The sequence below is a fragment of the Myotis brandtii genome, unplaced genomic scaffold (assembly GCF_000412655.1).
Source record: "Myotis brandtii unplaced genomic scaffold, ASM41265v1 scaffold420, whole genome shotgun sequence".
In the NCBI taxonomy this organism is placed as follows: domain Eukaryota; kingdom Metazoa; phylum Chordata; class Mammalia; order Chiroptera; family Vespertilionidae; genus Myotis; species Myotis brandtii.
This window is the reverse complement of record NW_005366109.1, coordinates 2,370,515-2,394,946: the sequence shown is the minus strand read 5'-3', so window position 1 is coordinate 2,394,946 and position 24,432 is coordinate 2,370,515. Positions and strand designations below refer to the sequence as shown.

The 24,432-nt window shown below is 52.3% G+C and overlaps 1 protein-coding gene across 1 annotated transcript in view; it reads left to right on the top strand.

The window, feature by feature from the left end:
- Nucleotides 1–24,432, top strand: part of KIF6 (kinesin family member 6) — a 95,560-nt gene that overhangs the window by 38,445 nt on the left and 32,683 nt on the right. Inside the window, exon 3 of the mRNA XM_005873792.2 lies at nucleotides 12,980–13,030. Within this exon, the coding sequence (XP_005873854.1) occupies nucleotides 12,980–13,030 (51 nt within the window). The remainder of the gene's footprint in view (nucleotides 1–12,979; nucleotides 13,031–24,432) is intronic.

Below are 24,432 nucleotides of genomic sequence, written 5' to 3'. Positions count from 1 at the left end.
GCCTGTGTGAGGGGCTGAGGACCGTTTCAGACTGGCCACAGCCCCTTCAGGGTGGGGGGGGGGTCCTGCTGGGGTGCCTGGCCAGTCTGGGTGAGGGGCTAAGGGCCGTTTTCAGGCTGGCCGACTACTGAAGCTCCCAGCCTCTCCTTTTTTACTTTTTTTTTTATTCTGGGATTTATTTACCTTCTATAATTGAAACTTTGTTGCCTTCAGTGGAGCTCAGTGCCGGCCGGGAAACTTGGCTTCCTCCATCACTGGAGCAACCAAGCCTCCTGCTCGCTGCAGCTCTGTGGCTGCCTGCCACCATCTTGGTTGGGTTAATTTGCATATAGTCGCTCTGATTGGCCGGTGGGCATGGCTTAAGGCATAGCGAAGGTACTGTCAATTTGCATGTTTGTCTTTTATTAGTGTAGATTTCAAGCAAGCTTATGAAAAAGCCATTTACTTCCAATTCCGAAATCCATCCTATTTGACTACGTTAGGGAATCCGGAAGATCCTGGTGCCAATGAAAGTAGCGGTGAATTTGAGGCTGAGTGAGTGAGTGGAAGGCAAAGGCTGAGGAGGGGGCCCCACATCAGAAAAGGTTGTGGTTGGAGCCAGGGGCTGCTGAAAGGCCAAAGCTTTGCTTTGGGAAGCCCTGCACTATGACTATTGCACGGACAAGTGACTGTTCTCACGGGGGGGGTAGGGGCACCTCAGTTTAGTCCACTGGGCTCTAGATAACTTGTTAGATTAGGACTTAGGGATGCCTTCAGAAAAGAGGAGGGGGGAATGCCAATGTCTTATCATATTTGACCATAACCAAGGCCTTAGAAACGATTGCAATGGGTTTGCGTCCTTCTGTATTATTATCTGTATTGCAACCCCCCTCCCCCGCCATGGTAATTACTCTCACTGCTCCACCACCATTACTACCCTGCTTACTGTGCACCTGCGATGTGCCAGGCACTGTACTGGGTGCTGTATGTACATTTCTCTAATGCTGGCAGCAACTTTGCCTTGAAGGTGTTATCATCCTATTTAAAGGAAGAAATGAAGACCAGAGGGATTCAGTAGCCCAAGGTCACAGGTAGTTGGTGGCTCCTGCTCCCAAAGCCCATGTTCTTCCCACTTTGCCAGGCCCAGGCCTCCCTCTGCTACTTCTCCTGCCGTTGTCCATGGCTCCTCCTCCTGAGGGAGCCTCCATGGCAGTCCCGTGGTCTCTGCAGGCCAGACACCCTCCCCTGGCTTCCCGCCTCCACCGGGACTCCCCAGGGTCCCCACTGGCTCCTTCCCTGGGACTCGGCACCCTTTGGCTTCTTCGGATGACCCCCCTGAGTTGTGCTAATATATATCAGCCCCCTGCCCCCCTGCACCCCACAGTAAGGGACTGCAGGGACAGAGCCCAGAAACCCATGTGGGTTAGACGAAGGGCCTGGCCCACTGCACCCGAGAGGAGCAACAAGTCTATGCAGCACATAAAACATGGCTTGAACCTGACAGCTGAAACCGTTTCCATTTGATTTTGTCTCCTATTTATAACCCCGTGGCACGTTCTCCTCATCTCCAGCCCCGGCAGCTGGAGAGCAGCCCCCACATCAAGGAGCACCGACTGTTATCCACAGGCCGGCCGGCAGCTTGCCCGGCCCTGGGCCTTAACCGGGCACGTTTCTCTCTGCTGACTTTTTTTAAGCACCAGCTGATTTAAATGAATAGAATCGAGCTTTGTCTTGGAGGATGAGAGTTTATTATTTATATCAAGGAGCCATGTAAAACTCACTGTTTGCATGTTTTAACCCGTCTAAAAATTATATACAGGGTGTCCCCAACCATGTATACACACTTTCACAGCTGATACCTCAGTGTTGAAAATGAAATGCATTTTAATAAACACTGCCTTTATAATGATTCAAAGTGTGCATATACGTTGTTGGGGACACCCTGTCTATTGCCAAACCACACATCGTCATGCTTGGGTTTTATTTCACGCCCTTAGTAGAACCCTGCCCTCACCTCCACAGTCACTAAGGGGCCCATACACACCAGCCTCAGTGAGAGGGGGCTTTGGGAAGAGGTGTAATGTACCTACCGCACCCTCACTGGCACAGAGGAGCCGTGAGTGTAAAAGTCTAAGGCAGTGGTTCTCAACCTTGGCTGCACATTAGAATCACCTGGGAATCTTTTTAAAGTCCTGACTTCTGGGCCTCATCCCCCGGAAATTCAGTTTCTTTGTTACTAATGTTGTGGCCCCACCCCATAACAAAGAAACAGAATTTCTGGAGGACGAGGCCCAGAAATCAGGATTTTAAAAAGATTCCCAGGTGATTCTAATGTGCAGCCAAGGTTGAGAACCACTGCCTTAGACTTTTACACTCACGGCTCCTCTGTGCCAGTGAGGGTGCGGTAGGTACATTACACCTCTTCCCAAAGCCCCCTCTCACTGAGGCTGGTGTGTATGGGCCCCTTAGTGACTGTGGAGGTGAGGGCAGGGTTCTACTAAGGGCGTGAAATAAAACCCAAGCATGACGATGTGTGGTTTGGCAATAGACAGGGTGTCCCCAACAACGTATATGCACACTTTGAATCATTATAAAGGCAGTGTTTATTAAAATGCATTTCATTTTCAACATTGAGGTATCGAAATTCTGTTTCTTTGTTACTAATGTTGTGGCCCCACCCCATAACAAAGAAACAGAATTTCTGGAGGACGAGGCCCAGAAATCAGGATTTTAAAAAGATTCCCAGGTGATTCTAATGTGCAGCCAAGGTTGAGAACCACTGGTCTAAGGCCATGCTGCATGGGCCCGCCACTCACCCCAGCCAGAGCCACATCTGCAAATGGAAGGAAGGGCTGTGGTCTGCAGCTCCTCCTCCAGGCAGACCTTGGAAGCTGGTTCTATCCCTCCTTCGCTGAGATAAGAACATCTAAGCATCTCAAGCAGCATCTCTTGGACAGGTGCCCACACAGCCAGGAGCCCTCAGCTCCCCGAGGTGTTTTGTACTGAACAATGCATGCTGGGAGCTGAACTGAAATTTCTCCTGTGCTTACCTACGCGCACATTTGCGTGAGCTTTTAACAAATGAGCCTATTTGCTTAATTCTCTGAACTGTTTATAGAATATTATCGCATGCTGGAATAGTGATATTAATAAGCTCCTTAGCTTAATTAAGCATAGACAGAGCCAAATGCCTAAGCTTCCCACAGAATGTGCTAATCTTGTGTGATTATGGTGATTACTTGGGTAGCCAGAATGAAAATCCCACAGAAGAAGAAACCGGGTCTCCCAGACATGGTATCATTGGATCATTTTTATAAATGAGAGCACCCCCCAAAGTGTGATCCCCATGCCCTGTCCCAGTGATCAGAGGGGAGCGGTCTGGAAGCCCAGACTGTGTCTGCCGTTTCAGCCTGAGTTGAAACGCTCATCCATTACGAGGCGCACCTCCTCCGCAAGACGGGGTCAGGGTGACGGGCGCTCTTGAGAAGCCTGAGGGGGTGTGGGAGGAATCATGTCAAGTTACAATGTTTTTCTTCAAATTATTATCTTTAAGAATGAACTGCTTTTTTCTCTCTCTGTGACTTACTAACGTTACCAAATATGGTGCTTGGCATCCTAAATGGAAGAAGAATCTTGGATTCTGGACAATTGAAGTGTCATTTTGGGATGATAACGCGTTTAAGTGTTTGCTCAGCACTGAGACCATCCCCGGTCTGTGCTCGACGCCTCATCACTGGGCCTTTCTCCTTGGGGACCCCAGGAGGCACCTGTCTTCCTCGCCCCAAAAGAGGGCAAAGGCTTCTCAGACACTCCCTGCCCAGGCCAGGGGCTCGCGGCTGCTGTGTGGGCTCCCTCGGACCCGCCATCCTCACAGCCACCCCTTAATCCGCAGGCTCCTGGGCAATGACGGGGCTCCCACAAATAAGCTAGGACGAGTCACTGCCCAACCCTGTCACTGAGACGGGTCATGAACATTGCAGTCAGCACGCGGGACGGATGCGTCACACGTGTGGCAGGTGCCCAGCAGAATTTTCACACACTCTCTAACACCTCACTTCCCTCTCAAGGAAGGGTATTGCAATGGCTTTTTAATTTTTTATTTTTTTATCAATATATGCAAATACACTTTTACATAAACTGTAAGTCAGACACACTTATTAAAGCACGATTTTTTCTCATCTGACTTGGCACTGCCTCTTCTATCCAATTCATCTCCCACCATCAGGTACCCCATCTCCCATCACCTCCCTGCTCATAAGATCATGCATATGTGCACACATGCGTGCACATGTGTATACGCATACATGAACACTCACTCATACATGTGCGCGCGCGCACACACACACACACACACACACGTAAGGCTCTTGCCGTTGTTTGACCAAGAACAGGATCATTTACACCCTTTTATCCCATCATCTCTTTTGTTTCCTTTACTCTCTTTCCCTGCTCTGTTGAATTGTTAAAATTTTGCCATTCTTTCCCCACAATCCTCCCCCCATCTTTTTTTCTGATCCTCTGTCTATTTGGGTGTATTTTTATTTTCTTGAGTTTTAATTACATGTCCGTAGTTACTGTAAATGAATCCTCCCTGCCCCTCTGTCTATTTGGGTGTATTTTTATTTTCTTGAGTTAAAAAGTAATTACAACATGTCCGTAGTTACTGTAAATGAATCCTCCCTGAACCCACCTCCAGGGCTGCAGCGTGGTGAACCCCCATCGGACGTCTGCTCGCCTTATCTCCATCAGGCATGATTGCTTAACGTTTCACACACACACACACACACACACACACACACACACACGAGCTTTTATGGTCAATAGTTAAATATTTTATTTGTTTTGATGCTCATCATTGTTCCTCTTATCCCACCTATCTCTGCTTATTTTTCTTATCGATCACAATGATAATTTTTACCCTTGGTGCCAGGCACTCTTCCAGGCACTGTGCCTATGTGACCTGATGCAGTCCTCACAGCAGCCACTGCTATCACCCCTACTTTTCACTTGCAAACACACCCAGAGCAAGTAGCTCAGCGGTGTGCCCGCCAGGGCCCTGTCTCGGAGCCCAGGCACCTGACCTCATGCATGGCTGCCTCTCGGCTGAGGTCTCCTTGGGGCAGGGGGCTTCTGTGGGTGGGATATGCTTGGTCCCCTCATCACAGAACATGACTTTATGGCGCCCTCACCTGTGAATGGCAGTTTGACAATCTATCAAATTCAAGTTGACGGCACTTCCCTCCGTTGTCTCCGGGCACCTGTTGTCACCGGGCAGGTCCCCTGGAGGCGGGTGGTGCGGCCCCTCCTCCCTGAAGCCCTGTGGTTGCGGTGATGCGTCTAGGGGCGGGTTTATTGACATTCATCCTGCTCGGTACTCGGGGTGCACGCTCAATCCGGGGGCTGACGGCTTTCTTCATTTGGAAAATCCCAGCTGCTGTCTCTTCACATTTCCTTCTTCCCTGGCCCATCTCTTTCTTCTGCCGGAACTCGTGTTAGACGGACGGGAACCATCTCGGTAGCTTCCCCACGGCTTTGGCGGCTCTTTCCCATGTTTCTCTCTTCTGTGTTTGGACGAGTGTTTCTATACTATCTTCCAATTCGCTGATTTGCCTTTAAAATATGTCAAGTCTGTGGTTTATTCCCTCGTTCCTTCTATTGATTTTTTGTTTTGTTTCCATCACTCTAATTTTTATTTCAAAATTCCTTTCTATCCGCTTACTCTTTTCTTGACACCGATTTGTTGCATGGTTTCTTTTCAAGAAAGCGCACGCCTTTATTCGTCTCTGACTATTCTCAGCACGCTTACCTCCACATCTGTCTCGGAAGTACAGACTGGCCCGTTGTCATGGCGAGCAGCCCTCACATCAAGTACCAGGCCCGCTGCCCCCAGCAGAGCAGTCCCCTCCGGCCGTGTCAGACTGCGCGCTCCAGGATGGTGCTCACAGCGCGGCCTGTGTTTGGGAGTGGGAGGCAATTCCGCTCTTCCAACCTCAGGAAAGGGGCATCAAATGTCGGGGTGCACACTGCGGGGTGTATGCCGCAGTTAGTCACTGAGAATTAGATGCGCACAAAGCAAAATGAGTAGATGTCAAAAGCAGGCCTGATAAGTAAGAAACAGAATGAGAACTGTAGCTCAATAAAACACTGTAACACAGACGGTCAGAATGCAAACAATAAAATGTGTGTGTCCGGGAGTTAGGCTGCCTGCCCATTGGAGGGAAGCGGGGGTGGGGGAGGGATGGGCCGAGGCGGGGATAGAAATGCGCACACGCAGGCGTGCAGACTGCTGGGGACCGTGCCGTAGACTGGAGCGCGGGACTAATTCATCCTCTGAGCTTCTGCATCAATAAATGTCTTGATCTGCCTGTCCAGGAAATTACTTTCATCTGTAACGAATTCATGTTCCAACTATTGATTTTGCTATCTTTTCTAGCATTAGATTTCTTCATATAGTTTGGCATTTGGGTGAGCAGGCCCATTTTTAATGAAACACATTTTCTTTCTTTCTCTCTGTCTCCCTTTGTGCTCGCCCCTCTCCGCCTGACAGACCCTCCAGGCCCCCCGTCCGGAAGTGGCAGTGGACAGTGGTCATTGGAGGGACACTCCAGGGCAGTGCTGGGCTGTGGCCGACCTGGCCATGGAGTCACGGGCAGCTGTGCTTCCCAGCTGAGGGGGGGACTGACTTTGCCCCTCTCTCCCTCCCTGGGAGCCGTGGCATGTGAACCAGAGCCCCAAGCGGCGTCTGGCAGCACTGTTTTCTTCTCAGTCCCCTTTCACTCACAGGTTGGGTGATGGGGGTCTCACCCCAACCTGCAGCTTCAAACTCTGGGCCAGGTCTCATCCCCTGTCTCGCGTGTGCCCTTTTAGTCACCCTCCCGCCCCCGGACCCCGAGCCCTGCGAGCTGAGGCCTGGCTCCACTCGCCATCTTGCATCTCCATCTCATGTCCGGGCTTCAGAAATATGTCCCGTCATCTAACCCAGCCACGTTTTCTCGATAGTCTCTCCTTTTTTTATTTTACCCACCACAGCTACTGTGGAGAGAGGTGGTTCCTGTCTCCATAGATATTCAAATGATTCAAGCAAGTTTAGATAAAACTCGATGAAAAGTAGATTAACAAGGAGAAGAGGCGTGGAAGGATTTACACACCCGTTTGTTGGCAATTCAGTTTAGGCTAAGCCCGTCGCTTTCACAGATAGCCGTTCACGCAGCCTTGAGAAAGCCTAGCCTTCAGTGACCACCGCCTTCTCTGTTAGCACAAAGAGACTGGCTTCCCCGTCTCGGCTGCATCAACACCTAATTCAGGACCCAACCAGACCTTCCCAGGAGACGTAGTCTGTGTATCTCTCCTCGCCCCAGTCCGCTACCGATGTTTATTCTACGTAGATTTTACTGGGATGTGAGCCGTAGAGGTGAACAGAAGAACCCATTTGACCAGAGCTTTTAGTGATTACCTAGGACTCTGGACTCCAGTATGAATAGATTCTGTCTAGCCCTAGCTGGTTTGGCTCAGTGGACAGAGCGTCAGCCTGCAGACTAAAGGGTCCCAGGTTCAATTGCAGTCAAGGGCACATACCCGGGCTGCAGGTTCAGGCCCCAATAGAGGGTATGCAGGAGGCAGCCAATCAATGATTCTCTCTCATCATTGATGTTTCTATCTCTCTCTCTCCCCCTCTCCCTTCCTCTCTGAAATAAATAAAAATATTTTTTTAAAAAAATAGATTCGGTCTCCCCCAGCCCTACACCTCCATTCAAGGCCCCCTTCCCAGCCCTGCCCCAGCCAGTGTACACTTGGCCTTGTATTGCCCAACAGTCCAGCCTTCTGTGGCCAGAATGCCTTTCCCAAGCCCACCTTAACAGATCTGCTCTTTGGGGATCTACTCAAGGCTCACCGTCAGTAATGATGCCTTTCCTGATGCCACTTACCCGCCTCTCCCTCCTCTAAACTTATCTCTGCTGTCGATTTGACATTTAGCCACCAGGACCTGTCATCTTATGTATGTAATATCTTTTCAATGTCTGAAAGTGCCTTAATACCTATAACTCATGAGGTGTATCGACTGTGCAGGTTCGCTCTCCCTTGATGCTCCAAGATTCCTCAGAGACGGTGAGGCAGATAGTATCACAGTTATAACATTATCCTCATTTTTTCAAATGATATCATTGAGGCTTAGAGATGTTAAGTAACCTGCCCAACCAGGAAGTGGCAGAATTGGGATTTGAACTGAACTTTGTCTATCAACAAATTTGTAATAACTTTCTACTATAATCAAAATGGCAAAGAGGTTGGCTTCTCCTCACATCCAACCGAAGTGGCTGGTTATAGCTGCCCAAAGTGCTGTGTCAAAAAGCCAAACTCAGTCCGACCAGTGTGGCTCAGCGGTTGAGTGTCAGCCTATGAACCAAGAGGTCACGGTTCGATTCCAGTCGAGGCACATGCCCAGGTTGTGGTCTTGGTCCCCAGTGAGGGGCATGCAGGAGGCAGCCAATCAGTGACTCTCTCTCATCATTGATGTTTCTATCTCTCTCTCCATCTCCCTTCCCCTCTGAAATCAAAAAAAATATAACAACAACAAAAAAAAAAACAGGCAAACTCAGGCTCAGCATGACAGGGAACCGTCCACAATGAAGGAACAGGGTCAGCGTGGGTCCAGCTATGGAGGAAGAGCACGCGGCCACCTGCTTGCCGTCCCCTGCCGCATGCTAACTTTCCTGAGCTAGGAGAGCATTTACTACCGGTTGCATTTACATTACATGTACAGGAGCATTTACGTTCTACAGCCCTTGGAGCAGGGAGCTTACCCTATAGCAGGTGAGCGTCAATATTTCCCGCCTGTAGCTGCATCGACACCCTCGGTGAGGCCCAGCAGAGACGGGCTCCCACAGCCTGCAACAGCCCACCAGGGGCTGTGAGCGAGCAGCCCCGCTCCGGACCAGCTGAGCGGCTTGGCTCGGTGACTGATTCCAAACTAACAGGCATGCAAAATACAGTGTGAAGCTTAAGGAAAACTGTTTGACCCAGAAGACTGAGCATCCATGTGAAAAATAAGTGGTAATGCTTTTCTGCACGGTGATAATACTTTTCACACGCACGACCTGGTACAGAGAAACCGAAAGCCGTGCGGAACGCACACCCTGCACGTGGTTACTCCTAAGGTTGTGCATCTCCTCTGGGGACCCCCCTCCCACCCCCATCATATGTAATAGTTCCTGATTTCCTATATCTCAAGATTCCTGGGAGGATCAAGGGACAAGGGACCAGCGTTATCTGATGCCCCACACCATTACCTGCTGCTGCCACCCCTACTCTGACAATTAGTGAATCGGAAAGGGAGAGAATTTCTGGCAGGGACTGCTGTCAATTACTGGAGACAAAATGACCAATTACCACTCTTCTCCAAGCCAGCTCTGCTCCCCTCCCCGGCCTCTCTCCCGGACCACCTCCTGCCTCAGGCCGGGAGTTCTGTTTCTGCCTCATCTCTTTACCATACCTCGGGATGGGGACGGGTCCAGGAACCCAGGCCAAGACCAGCAAATGTATCACCATGCTCATGACAGCAAGCTGCATGCGGAGCGAATTCTGCAGCCCCCACCCCCTCAGCTCCTCCCTCTGCCAAAACCCGGGGGCTGTGAGATGCCGCCGACTGCAGACTTATCTCCACATGAGGACTGGTCCTGTTGGCAAATGCAGTTAGGTATCAGCCATCGGGCTATTTTTAGAAGCTTGTTTGGGAAGATCTCAAAAGCAAAAATTGCCCCTTGGTGAGAGATGTTAGCCAATTCGCCGAAACAGAGCATCAGTAAACACATTGTAAACGTGCCGTTAGCAATATGGAGCGTCAGGAAGACGGCCTTTTGTCCCCCAGGAATGGCTCACTGCTCCCTGAGCAGGTAGGATACCCATGGCGTTTATACACCTTTCAATCCTGGTGGCCAAATCCTGTCTTAATTCACACGAGCAGCTCTTCCCAGGCTGGGGCTGTGGAGGTCCTTGACCCGGTCCTTCCAGAGGCGCTTCCCAGGGTCCGGCCGAGGGAGCCGTTATTCCAGCTGGAGCTGGAGGTCATGACAGGCCAGGCTGAGCACCCACTGGGGCAGTGCATGAGGCGGGGCATGTCGTCAGGGAGACCCAGGTCAGGGAGGCCCGTGGTGGGGAAGGGAGGGGTCAAGGAGGCGCCACAGGAGCAGGTCACCAGCAGTGTCACTGGGAGGAGGGTCCCAGGCTCCTGGGTGGCTCCCGCTGCCAGGCCCCTGGGCCAGGTCCCAGGAAGCAGGCCCGGCCCAGGGACCCTGGCTCTCCCCACTGCGGGCAGCAGAAAGCCCTGCTGGCCTGCGCTAAGCGAACAGATGAGTCTAAGTGTGTGCTCCATTGTCACAGCACCGTGGCCTTTTATTTGAAGAACTAGAGACCTAGTGCACGAAATTAATGCACTCGGGGGGGGTGGGGATCCCTCAGCCTGACCTGTGCCCTCTCGCACACAGTCCAGGAGCCCTGTGGGGAGTGGGCCTAAGCAGGCAGCCAGACATCCTCAGTGCTGCCATGGAGGCAGGAGAAACTCCTGCCACCACCGCTACACTCACCAGCCATGAGCCCAGCTTCTGGCTGAGCGGCGCTCCCCCTGTGGGATCTGACTGAAACTGGCTCTCCGACATCCCCCAAGGGGTCTTGGATTGTGAGAGGGAGCAGACCAGGCCGAGGGACTCCACCAGTGCATGATAGGGGCCGGGGAGGGACATGGGAGGTTGGCCACCAGGGGAGGGACCACGGAAGGGCTTCAGGGCATGTCCAGCCTGTCTCACTCAGTCCCGATCGGCCAGACCCCAGCAGCAAGCTAACCTACAGGTCAGAGCATCTACCCCCTGGTGGTCAGTGCACATCATAGCAAGTGGTTGAGAGGCCTTATCATATCATTATCATATTACGCTTTGATTGGTTGAATGGCCAACCGGTCGACTGGACACTTAGGATATTAGGCTTTTATTATATAGGATGTGTGTGCTGTGCTTTAAAATTCAACTCAGTGATATTGATTCAGCTGGAGTCTCAGCCCAGCAGCACCCCTCACCCCAACTTCTTCACTCTGCTGATGAAGACAGTGATGGTCGTGTCCCTCGGGTGGGGGGTGGGTGCAGGGGGAGGTCCCATCTGGGGCTGGGGCTGGGGCTGGGGCTGGGGCTGGCCTGGGGTTCAGGCCATGTTCCTGTTGGCTCCAGGCCCTCCCAGTGCTCATCCTTGAGCCGGGTGTCCACATCCCCAGCTCCCTCTCAGCACCCACCTTCCCCACTGGGAATTGGGGCAATCATGGCTACACCCCTGGCTTCCTCTCTGTGAAGATGCAGACTGACACAGTGCACGCCTGGGCCCAGCTGCACAACAGCCTCCGAGAGGGAGCGAAGGAGCTGGTTTAACCCAGAAAGGACACGTCTAAGTGGAGGAATCCTAGCACCCTGAGGGGTGGAGGGCTCTCACTGCCGACGAGAGAGGATCCTTTCTCTGCTCTTCCAGAGAACTGACCGGCCAGAGTCTGAGAGTACAAGGAAGCAGGTGTCGACGCCACCTCAGTAATTCCTTATGCTACATCATCAGTGGGACAGCCAGGACATATACAAGTGGGTGGGGAAGTGGCCATTTCATTCTGTAGAAGGCATTCCTAAAGGTGGTGGGAAGCTAAACGGAATGACCTCTGACCCAGTCATGACGTTCTAGGAGTGCCCGAGAGCTGTGAGTGAGCAGCAAGGCCTCCTGTGACCGCTTCATTGACTGCAGTTCAGCCGCAGCCTCTGAGGGGTCGAATGCACTTTGTGTCAAGAAAGAAATACATGAGACAAGGGAGCAATGAGGTTCCCAGGCTCCCTGGGAGTCCCCCAGAGGCCTGACCACATCTCCCAATGGGACAGGCACTGTAGACAGACTGACATTTTCACTGGCGTGCTGAGCCCTCGCACATAAGCCTCAGGGCTGTGGCTTCCCCCACCTCGGGCACAGACTCCTAGATCTTTAGAGACGGAGGGAACCTGCGGGCATGTTGTCCCAACCCTTGCCCAGGGCAGGCGTTCTCACGCCAACCACCCAGCACGGTCACCCAGCTTCTGCCTGAGCAGGAAGAGGCTCGGCCAGCAGGTTAGTCCATTTTGAAACCACTTAATCCGTGTTGAGACAGTCCTCTTTATGAGCTGTTTCTTCCTCATATGGAGCCCATGTCTGCCTTCAGTCAGCGTGACTTTTGCCCTCAGCAGTTGGACAAAAACAAATGTTTTCTCATCCCCTTGACAATGTTTAGATTTTTTAAGACAGCGGTTATCTCTGCGCCTCCTCTCCCTCCAAGTATTTTCCTCCCCATCCAGATGCCTCGGGTCACCTCAGATAGTCCTTGTATGGCACAGTTTCAGACCCCTCACCATCCCAGTTACCATCTTCTAAATATTTTCTATTTTACTAATGTTCCTTATAGAGTTGCTCCTAGAACAAATACCAACTGTGGTCTGATGACTGCTATCACCTCCTTTGATCTACACACTATACTTTTATTAATACAACCTAGAATTATATGTGCTTCATACCAAATGGTCAACTGTTGTGTTTATCTTAAGATGTTGATTAACCAAAACCGCCATCTTTTTCTTTTGACACAATTTCATGTAGTTTCAAGAACTAAGTGGATTTAAAACTGGCCCTGTAAGTTATTAAAACATCAAACCCTGCCTCCCTGTGTAAGAGATCAGAGCCCTAGCAAAGATTGTCAGTGACAGACTAAGTAGTTGACCCCCAAAATGATTGGCTCCAAAGGTGAAATGTGTATTGGCAGTGATGTGCCAGGGCCCCAACCTTTGCAGCCTCTTCTTCCAACAAAATTCGGGCAGAGAAGGGCTCTTCTTGGAAGCTGCGCCTGCTTTTGTCTCCCTTCCTCTGCCTTTCTTTTCAGCTTGCCCCATGCTCCTGAGGCCACCTTCCTCCCAGCCCCTGGGAACTCACTAGCGGTTTCCCTTTGTGTCTCCGACAGGTCACCTGAAGGAAGCAATCACCCAGCGGCATCTGCAGCAAGCAGCTCTAGGTGAGTACAGAGTGGAGGCTGCGGGAGGGAGGTGAAGGTTACACCAGCTCACCTGCCTGGAGCCCCACCCTCAGCTAACACATAACCCGCCCAAACCCTCGGGAAGCGGAGGGAAAGGTCTGCTGTCAGTGCAGCTTCCTGCGGACGCCGGGGACCAGTTTCCCCCACCTGTGTGCTTGCTCCCAGCCTCAGCACCAGGCACCCCACCCTCCCAGCTGCTGCCTCATCCTCCTGACCTTGTCCACCCCACACCCCAAACTAAATTCACCCCATATCCCAGCCCCTCAGAGTCCTACTCTGAGCTTCCTAGATCCACTGCTAACCAGTCCAACAGTGAGGACTGGCGGTTAAAGCAGCCTCCGTGCCCGTCTCCTTCCATCCTCACCACCGTCCAAAAGGTAAGTGCACTTTCCGTGTGAAGGCGATCCAATGACTTCCCAAGGTCACAGGGCTTCTCAGTGTGAAACTCGGACTCGGACCCAGTTCTCTGAGCCCGCACTTGGTGCTTTTAGCCCCACGCTGCTTTTGCCCACAACCGTGGCATACGCACTTCTGCACATTGATAATGCGAACACTAAACAAGCACCGTGACATTCTAACTTGAAGGCCTTTGGCGCCTTTTAAGCAGCGACACCTGCAGAAAATGCTCCCTTCTGACCTGTGCCCCGAGGAAGTGCGCTGGGAGGAGCGTGCAGCCCCAGGGAGGCTGATGGGCAGGCACCTGGGCAGGGCCAGCTTGCTCCTCTGCAGCCTGGGACCAAGCACACATGCAGCTTCGGTTAAATATGCAATGTGTTTATTTCAAACAAAGAGTTTGTCCAAGGTGGCCTGGCCCTGGAGTGGCCCGGACATGAGAAATCCAGCAGCGGGGACTCCTAGCAGAGAATGACCCCTGTGACTTAGGAACTTGATCATTAGGAAGGCTGGTTGTTTGGTTGCAGTAATAATAATGACCGTTTCAACAGCTGCTGATTACATCAGAAATAAAGAGCAGGGAGGCCCGGGACACACTGGCCAGAGCTTGGCCCCAGGACTGAGGGCAGGTCAGCCTGCCAGGCCTGCCTCCTGTATGTGCCTCTGATGGTGATGGTTAGCGGGGCTGGTGACTGTCGTGAGCTGAGCGGCGCCGTGTGGAGGAGACTGACTGGTGAAGGGAGGCCAGGCCCAGGGACGTCAGAGAGAGCGCCGCCGCCCATGTCAGAAGAGCGCGTGCTACCCTTTCAGGAACAGCTGGTGTTAAAAGTTAATTATATACAATTAAGTAAATTACATTGAAAAAAACAAAGGTAACAAATACAGTGGGGCCTTGACTTACGAATGTCCCAACTAACGAGTTTTTCCAGATACGAGCCGTCTCTCGGCCGATTTTTTGCTTCGAGTTGCGAGCTAAAATTCGGGTTACGAGCCAGCTTCAGATACCCCACTGCTACTTGGCGCAGCGAACATCACAGTGAACGCCACAACATCAGCCCAGCATCACATGTCTCACTCGTTCACTGTTGATTTGACATACGAGTAATTTGAGTTACGAGCTCCGTCACGGAACGAATTAAACTCGTAAGTCAAGGCCCCATTGTACTCAAAATCCACCCCTTCCTGAATAATTTACCACATTTTACTGTCATCTCTGCGCTCAAGGTAATTGACATCGCCGGGACTGTCTCATGGAGATGGATTTGATGGTGGGGCTCCCCGTGTGTCTCCTTAGGCCACGATCAGGGCGTGGCCCAGGCAGCTTGAGGTCAGCCTGGTGGGAGCGTTTACACCAAGGAACTGACACATGTTATAAATGGAGCCCGTGGTTACACATCTACCATCACACCACTGGCACAGACAAGTGTCCGTTGAGAGGCCAGCTTCTACACATGTGTGTGTGTGCGTGCGTGTGTGTATGTGTGTGTGTGCGCATGCATGCGTGTGCGTGTGTGTGTGTATGCGCGCGTGTGCTCTCATGATGACTTCTACCCGCTTCCTGGCTGAAAGTCCATGACGGCCCTCCTTCATGGCCTGCCTCCCACGGAACCCTGTCCTTTATAAAGTCAGTGGGCAAGGAAACCAAGGGAGACAGAGCGGGGCAGGCGAGGCCGGGCCCAGCAGCCCCCCCGATGCGACAGCCTGGGTCCGAGGGGGTCTCTGGGAGACACATCAATGGCCAGTTCTAAGAATGTCACGTACAAGCAAAAGTTACTGGTGGACTTAGTGCGGGGCCCACTCCCGCCCACTGCTTCAGGAAACAATGAAACAATGTTCTTTTTAAATGAAGCAGCATTTGGGAACGGTTCTGCTTGAACTAGATTCAGCGAGCGCCTGAATTCCCTGTGTTCCCCCCACTGTGAGGTCCTGGCTTCAATGGCACAGCATTGTCATCATGCAGATGACACAATCAGCAGACCTTCTCCGTTCTTCACCACGAGCCAGGCATGACTCTACAAGGAAACCAAGGGAGACAGAGCGGGGCAGGCGAGGCCGGGCCCAGCAGCCCCCCCGATGCGACAGCCTGGGTCCGAGGGGGTCTCTGGGAGACACATCAATGGCCAGTTCTAAGAATGTCACGTACAAGCAAAAGTTACTGGTGAACTTAGTGCGGGGCCCACTCCCGCCCACTGCTTCAGGAAACAATGAAACAATGTTCTTTTTAAATTAAGCAGCATTTGGGAACGATTCTACTAGAACTAGATTCAGCGAGCGCTTGAATTCCCTGTGTTCCCCCCACTTTGAGGTCCTGGCTTCAATGGCACAGCATTTTCATCATGCAGATGACACAATCAGCAGACGTGTCTTGGTTCTTCACCACGAGCCAGGCATGACTCTAAGCTCTTTGCCTGTGTTTCCTCCTGTGATGCTTCTAAAACACCCACGAGCCGATACGACTGTTGCCCTGGCTTTACCGTTAAAGCTCAAAGGGGTTACGCACACGTGCTTAATGTCGCTCAGCTAAGGATGCAAACACGACTGCGCTGCCCTCACCCTTGCCAGGCGGGCATCGCGGGTCCACAGAGGGCAGAGGTCCGATGCCTGCCCTAGCCAGCGGGAGGGGCCACATGCATAGAGAAAACTCTATCTAATTTCAGATTTAGACACATATGTATTGTGCCATTGTGTCCTCTTCCCACTGCAGTCCCCGGAGCAGTTCAACCGTGACCTGCCCCCGGTCACCACGGCAGCTTTGTCCTCCAGCCCCACACACCTCTGCGAGAGCACCAGCCCTGTTTTGTAATTACCCGTTTCCATCGCTATTCTCCACGCTGAAACGTGGGCTCCCAGAAAGTCGGGTGAGTCTCTGTACCCCTAGCAGCCAGCACGGGCAATAAATAGGCCCAATCAGTGCTTCCCCAGATGGCTTCCAGACCCACACATCTTGCAAAAGCATAATGAGACATTGGAACATAAAATAAAATAAGTCCATTAAAAGCAGTGGAAGGAGTAAGTGCTTTTGGACCCCACAGCTGAGCAGATTATAACACACAGGCGATAAATTCCTCTCTCCCTTATCTAGCCGCGAGGCAGAGAGAGAAGCGCCCTGAGAGCCAGTTTCTTTCCTGACAACAGGAAGCACGCTCACTAATTTACCCGCAAAAATAGAATCTCTCCCTGGAACCAAACACAGCCAGGACGTGTCGCACAGACCCTTGTGTGAAGGACAGAGTGGCTTCGTGAGCGACGTCTCCCACTGCAGCTCTACAAAACGCACGAAATGCTGTTCAAGCACAGTTCTTAGACTGACCCTCCGTAATAGCGCGAGCAGACACTGCAGCTCAGCTCAGGAAAGTGTGGGTGTGCGCGGCCGAGGTCCTGCGCCAGGCACCTGCTTGGCCCACAGAGCGGGATGGAGCGGGGGCCACCCCTGAGCGCCGGCTCCTCCGTGTCTCTCCTCAGCAGTATCTGACCAGGGACTGGCTCTCGCTCAGCTGCCCTCAAAGTCCTCCCAAGTGCCTGTGACTAAAGTGTAGGAGACACAGGCCCTGCTGAGCGGCTGTACAATGTGTCAGGCGAGAGGGACTGGCCATCCGGGCTTCGGGAGGGAACTCACCTGAGGATGTAGCCTGGAGGTCACTGAGACCACGGCCTGGGCTGAGCTTAGAGAAGGGACAGGCCTTAGAACCCAAGTGGAGAGGGCAGGGAGGGGTTGTTGTGGGTGTGTGTGGGGTGTATGTGTGGTATGTGTGGGGTGTGTGACATGTGTATGGTATGCATGATGTGTGTGGCCTGTGTAGTATGTGTAGTGTGTGCATGGTATGTGTGGTTATGTGTGTATGGTGTATATGTGTGTGGTGTGTGTGGTATGTGTGCTGTGTGTGGTATGGAGGTATATGTGGTATGTGTGTGGCATGGGTGTGGTATCTGTGGGTATGTGTTGTGTATGTGTGTGTCATGTGTGTTGTATGTTTCTGTGTGTGGAGGGGGAGTAGGATGACTTTTTGGGGAGTGGATTTGAAGCAGGGGGGGTGCTGAAAGGGTGAGTTGAGGGGTTCAGCGAGGACCTTGGACCTGAGCCTTTACCTTTCGGCCAGCTGAGCCACTGAGCATTCGCCAGCAAGGAGGTCTGGGTCAGGGGTCGTTGGGAAAGAGAGAACCCCAGGCAGTTGCCGAGTTCCCATCACTGGCTAACTCCTGAGGAATGACAAATCCGTCTTCCGCCCTGACCACTGCCCCAGCCTTCCCCTGCCCCTGCCCCGCTGTCCCCTGGGCTGTTCCCTGGGCACACACACTCCCAGCCCAGCCAGGAGGGCCTGGCCAGCTCTCAATTAATCTGCTGCAGGCACACAGGTCTGAGGCTGCCCCGAGAGTCCCACACTGGCCACACGCCTGCCCGCCTGGCCTCGCCCTGGGGGCTGGGTGGTCAGTCCGTGATTTTGTCTGTGGAAGAAAGAAGTGGGGGATCCTGCGCCTGAGAAGCTCAGCCCTCATTGGATGACACCACACCTCACCTGTCTCCACAGTTATCCCTGCCCCAACTTCTGTGAAAGCATGACCTGCTGGAACATTCCGTCGCCTCTGTTACAGGCATGTCACAGGAGATAGCAACAATAATGACGAAGATGAATTAATGACAAGACAAGCTCCACAAGCAGGCCATTGGCAGGTTCCAAATGGCGTCAGAGGTTCCCCCACAAACACTAGGTCCCCCCCACCCCTGGTCAACACCCCAGGAGCAAAGCAGCCCCCAGGCCAGTCCCCTGTGGCTGCAGTGCCACCGTGGGTTGCTCCCTGTCCCTGAAAACAGGGCAGCCACTGCCCGTCCCCAGTGGGGCCTTGGGAGCGTGGGGAGGCCCCAGGGCTTCCTATTTTACTTCATTGTTCCAGCTGAGTGTCTACAAACAGCGCATTTCCCCCAAACAGAATTCCTGCAGTGCCCTCTAGTGGCGACCCTGCTGTCTCAGAACAGAGGCCTCTGCGGCCGCCACTTTCTCCCACTCCCTGTAAAATCGTTTAAGATTGCGCCTGCACTGCTCTTTGGAATTCTGCACCTGATGTAACAAATTTAAGAGAAAGCAAAAGGCCAGACTGTCACCCGTTTACTCACCAGGCTCCCTGAGCCCCTGCACAGCCCAGGCCGAGTGTGAAGCAGGCGTTCCCCATGGGCAGAGGAGCCGCTGGCTGCTGCAGAACTGGGGGGACCCCTGGCGTGGTTTTTTTTGGGAGCCCCGGGGTGGGGGGGGGGCGGGGCTGGATAGACACTGTGCAAGTGGCAGGCCTCGGGAGTTTCACCCGCCCTGATTCAACCAAAGCTGTTAGCACGTCTTGGTCCCTTCAGACGAAGGCATGGGTAGGACGTTTCCAAAGGCAGGTCGTTCTGGCTTCCCTTCCCAGAGCTGTGGGTTTCTTCTGTAATTTACCACGTTGTATGGTAACTGTTAGTCTCTTCTGCGTCTCCCCAACACCGCGCACAGTGATTGGTGCACAGTAGGTCCTCTGTCAATGTTTGTTGAATAAATCAGTGACATCTCAAGGATCAAATTTTTGCCTTAATGACATACCAGACACCAGCTAAGGGGCTCTGGGCCCAGGTTCCAACATCTGTGAAATGGGGTGGTTGGGCCAAATGAGAGTCTGTGCCCAGCACAGTCTCTGAGCCTTAGCTGGCACCTGCCGATGGCTTGTAGAGTGAACAAAGGAATCGAGCTCTCCCCAGCCCTCGGGGCACGCAATTTACCTCCTTGTGAACGCAGGCTTCCTTAGGACATGCGGGAACACTCGCACCTGGTGAGGAGACATGGAGGGCTTGGGTGGGTTGGCAGTGTTTTCATCTTCTCAGAAATGAACTGTCAAGATGCAGAATGTAAAGAAAGCAGCTTCCCCGAGGCTGAGAGGCCTGTCAGTTGGTCCCAAAGGACTCGGGTGGCTCAGTACGGCCGGTGATAAAGTCTCACCCCTGAGTCTGTTCTAACCCCTGGCTCCTGTGAACATAGGACCAGTTCTGGTGACGCAAGGTCCCTGACCAAGTCTCCAGGCTCAAGGCGGAGGCTGAGAGTGAGAAGGGTCCCCACCCCTGTCCCTGCCCAGCTTCCATCGCCCAGGCTCCGGGCTCTGGGTACTCCCAGTCTCCCCTCCAGCCAACCTGGAGAACAGAAGGGCTGTGGGCATCAGCACCGGGGCCAGGCGTGGGCAGCGGCTGTGCTTTAGTCGAAAGAGCCCTCACCTGGGACTCAGGAGACCCCTGCTGGAGTCATACCTCTACCATGTGCTAGTCCCGTGGCCTTGCTCCATTAATCATCCTGAATTTCCACTTCCTTCTCCATGTGAGAACATCTGCTCACTGGGCTGGCATGAGTGTCGAGCACGGTGTCCACGTGATGGAGCAGAACTGTCATGGTCTCGGACTCTGAGAACCGGAACCACACGAACCAGACAGCCAAGCACACAGAGCCCGGCCACAGAGCCCACTCCGGCGCTGGGCCACCAGCACCAACGGGCACAGCTGTGGGGGTCCCACTGTCCCCGCATCTGCTCACAGGCACTATTCATCCCTCTTCTGTGCACAAGCGCAGCCGGGCCCAGGACTCGGCCACTGATGATCCTGCCACCAGTTGCTGAGCCATTTTTCATCTCCCAAATATGTGTGGAACCACTCCTGCTACTTTGAATGAATGAGGCATTTGACCAAAGTCCTGGTCGGCCCGGGCTGCCACAACAAATCACCACAGACCAGGTGGCTGATAAACAGAGACTTATTTCTCACGGTGCCAGAGTCTGGGAGCCTGAGGTCGGGTGCCAGCCCGGGTTCTGGTGAGAGCCCTCTCCTGGCTGGCAGGCTGCTGGCTTCTCGTGGTGTCTTCACGTGGAAAGGGGTGAGCGCGCCCTCTCGCCTCTTCTTATAATGGCGCTAGTCCCATTCATGAGGGTTCCGCCCTCATGACCTCAGTTACCTCCTGAAGGCCCACCTCCAAATACCATCACATTGGAGATTAAATTTTAATGTATGAATTTGGAGACGGGGGGACTCAAAATATCAGTTTATATCAAACATAGAAAACAAAACTCTAGTAGATTGTAGTCTTGTAGAATCTAGTCTAGTAGACTAAACCTTATTATGGCTGGTCCCCCCTCCACCTGCATGCTCTCTCCCTTAGACGTGATAAAAATCCCTGCTTGTGCTTGGCAAATCTCAGCCCAGGGAAGGTCACTGTGTTTCCTGGGCCGATTCTGTTGTGTGTGTGTGATAAGATTCCCATTTCTTTGAAGAAGCTGAGTTTGGAGTGACCTCCCAACAGAAAACAGGGCCATCTATGCTTAAACACAAGCCATAGGTGCCGTGTTCCAAACAACCAGCAGGAACCTTCGAGTGGTGTTTTGAAAATACTGGTGTCCATTCGGGAAACCACGAGGGAGCCGTTGTAAGGAGCCAAGGGCCCGTGCAAGAGAGACATGTAGTCTGTCAGGGCAGAGCTGTGGGCAGGTGGCACCCAGGGAGCAGAGCAGCGAAATTCCCATTCAGAAAAAAAAAGGAAAAGAGAAGCAGGGAAAAGTGAATGGTATAGTTAAAGTCTATGAACAACCATTTGGGGACAATTCTGGCAATATCTGGCAAAACTGAAGCTATGCAAACCCCCACCCCTGCCGTGTCCATGCCCAGGAGCATGCCCCCAGAGAGGTGTCACGTACGTGCCCCAGGTGCTCATCGCAGCATTGTCCTCAGCACAGCAAACAGTCAAACAAACAAAAACAGGCAATGAGCCCAAGGTCCCCAGGACAAGGTGGAGAGATGAGCTATCGCTCTGATATAGTCACACCATGGAACACTGTACAGAGTTCAACATGAATAAACTAGATCTACATGGAACACTGGGAATGAATCTCAAAAACACAGTGGTGATTGAAAGAAAGAAAATTGCTGAAGACTATATATAGAATAATACCATTTATGCAAATCCCCAAATTTTCAATACTGCTTATTGGGGAGAGGAAATGGGAGCTTTGTACATTTTGTTGTGAAAGACAACATAAATGCAGAAAGATGCACAAAACATACATGTACAGGGGTCCAGGCCAACAAATATTTACAAAGAGAACACTATGCTCCTCCTCTCAGGTTAAGAGCTAGCTATGTCATGTTTAAAGGACATCTATATATATAAAAGGCTAATATGCTAAGTGTCTGACCTACTGACCGGTCGCTATGATGCGCACTGACCACCAGGGGGCAGACGCTCAATGCAGGAGCTGCTGAGCTGCGGTGACTTGGCAGTGCGGTTCTCGGGTGACACACCCTGAAACCAGAGAGGAGGGAGTCCAATTCCTCATGGGGCCACGTGATTCCACCTCCAGCCATGGGTTATATTGTTGCTGGGGCACTGTCGGTCCCGAATCTGGTTTATTGCACACTTGAATTTGTGTTCCACACCCTGTATGACAGCAACTTTGCAGAGGGCCCTCTTGCACTCTAAGACTCCTCGGGGATATCAGAGAGCCAGTTTCAGCCCGATCCCCGCAGGCCAGCCCAAGGGACCCCACCTGCCGGAGGGACCCCACTCACTCCACAGATGCCCCTGAGCCATGGCACCACCCCAGGTGCGGCAGGCCAGGGAGGGACCAAGGGAGGTTGGCTCCAGGTCGTGTCCACCTGTCTTGCCCAGTCTCACACCACCGACTACCTTCTAATTAATTTCCTTTCAATGTGCACAAATCCGTGCACCAGGTCACTAGTATAGAGTGAGAATCTGAGAGCAGGTGGGCTGTTTCAGGGGCAAAGGAGGGTGACTGGGGAGGGCATTGTGGAGGCTCCTGCCAGCTCTGCAACGCTCAAGTTCAAAAACAAAAACTGAAGCAACTGTGGCAACTAGATTATTCAAAACATGGAGGTGGTGCATGCGTGTTATTTATATAATTCTCTGAACGTTTTTGTCTTTAAACTGGTTTATAATAATTTCCAGAACTCTACAAAGAATTCGATTCTAAGAGTTCAGAGATCAAATGAAATGACTGTGTCAGCAGAATTGTTGTGATAATAGAGGTAGTAAAAACCGAATCCCAATTTGATTCTGATTAACCTTCATTTTCCTCACTACCATGTACGTGAGGATCGCTTTGCTTAAAGATGAAAACAAATTCGCTCCTCATTTCTCCTTGGGGCGCACAGTCCCTGTTAGGCACTCGGCAGCTAAAGCCTGTGCGCCTGGCGCGTCCGCCGCACTGGGACGTGCTCGGAAGGCCACCTTTTCCTCACTCTGTCCCTGTCTCTTTAATCCTCACTGTCGGAGAGTTCTTCCTCTGTCCCTGGGTGGAAATTGGGCTGCCCAAACTCACTGGTCATTCATTGTAATTACAAACAAAACCAACAATAGAAAAACATTAGTCATTTTACGTTATAACTATAGTCTCAATAATTCAAATTTCATTCAAAGATAAGACTTCTCTTCCTTCCCCAACTAAGGCAACCTGCCAGGAAGGTGGGGTCCAAGGTCGGCTCCTGTCTCCCTAACTCACGTCCTCCCAGTCCGCTAAGCTCAGTGTCCCAGGAGCGGAGAGAAGAGGGGAGAACGGGCAGCTGACTGGAGCAGCTGGAGCAGGCTCTGCTTTCTGGGCCTGGTAGAGGCTAAAGCTGGTTCTTCCTCATTTGGGGCACTTTCTGGGTCCCTGGGGGTCCCTCACCTGAAGGTTCCTCACCTGGGGAAACCACCTAATTCAAACAGATGTTCACCCACTTTGAACCTATATGGGTGAGGGTCCAAACAGGAAGCAGATGGCAGCACTCAAATCAGGTGTTGTGAAGAGAGTTGAATAAAGGTTTATTGACAAAGCTGAGAGCACAGTGTAGGGAGACTGCTGCACCCCAGAGGTGGTAACAGCAGCAAGGCAGTGAGCAGAGCAGTGAGTGAGCGCTGAGACTTGATGAGGGAAAGGGCTGTGCAGGGCGTCTCTAGCCGTCTGAGAGCCATGACCTTCAAGCAGTGCATCCCTCTCAGGGCACCTGCAGAGATGATGGGCGGGGGGCGGAGAGCTACCTCAGCCTCTTTCTCCTCCCACCCTCCAGTCACTCCAGTCACTTGTTCACGTTCCCCATTGGCTGGGGGGGGGGGGGGGGGGGGGGGGGGGGTAAGGAAGGCCAGTGTTCTACCAGCCAGCCTCCTGAGACCAGTTGTAGTTGCTGGAGAGTGGAAGAGGGAGGAGGGTGGAGGTGGATTGGAGAAGCAAATGGAATGGGTCCAACGCACAGCCCCAGCGCCTGTGGTCCACTGCCAGGCCCCTTCCTGCTGAGGCCCCGAGTCCCCTCTCGGAGGACCTGTTAAAAGGGATCTGAGTCTTCAGTGAAATTCGGGGGAGTCTGATGGGCAGCTCTTCCCGCTCCAAGTCAGGAGCGTCATGCTGGCAGCTTAAAATCGGCCGTGATGGGAGCATGTCCACCACAAAAGTTTGCAGCACTACAAGTCAGGGTGTGAGTTTGTTCGTTTGTTTGTTTGTTTTCTAAGAGCTGGTGGCTAAACATGTGCCGGCCCAGTGAGGTGACCCCACCCTGACTCTCCCCGGCTGTAGCCCAGGCCGGGTCACAGGGACACAGCGGCAGCTCTTCGCTGTTGCTCCTAGCACATCATCAGCCCACACCCTACTCTCTGGAGCAGCAATGTTCAACCATTTTTATCTCCTGGCACACACAAACTAATTATTACAATTCTGCAGCACACCAAAAAAAAATATATTTTTTGCTGATCTGACAAAAAATAGGTATAATTTGATTCACTCACATCAGATGGCTATTGTTGTGTTGGCAGGTGTCATTTTTTAATTTAACAATCTAAGGGAAAAGAGATCAGTGCTCCTGACTAAATAGTCAGGTGTTGCATGATTTAAAAATTCTTGCTGCGCACGTTTGAAAATCCCTGCTCTAGAGTTCCTGAGTGGGAATCAGACATCAGCCCACTGTGCACACACACACACACACACACACACACACGTACACACACGCG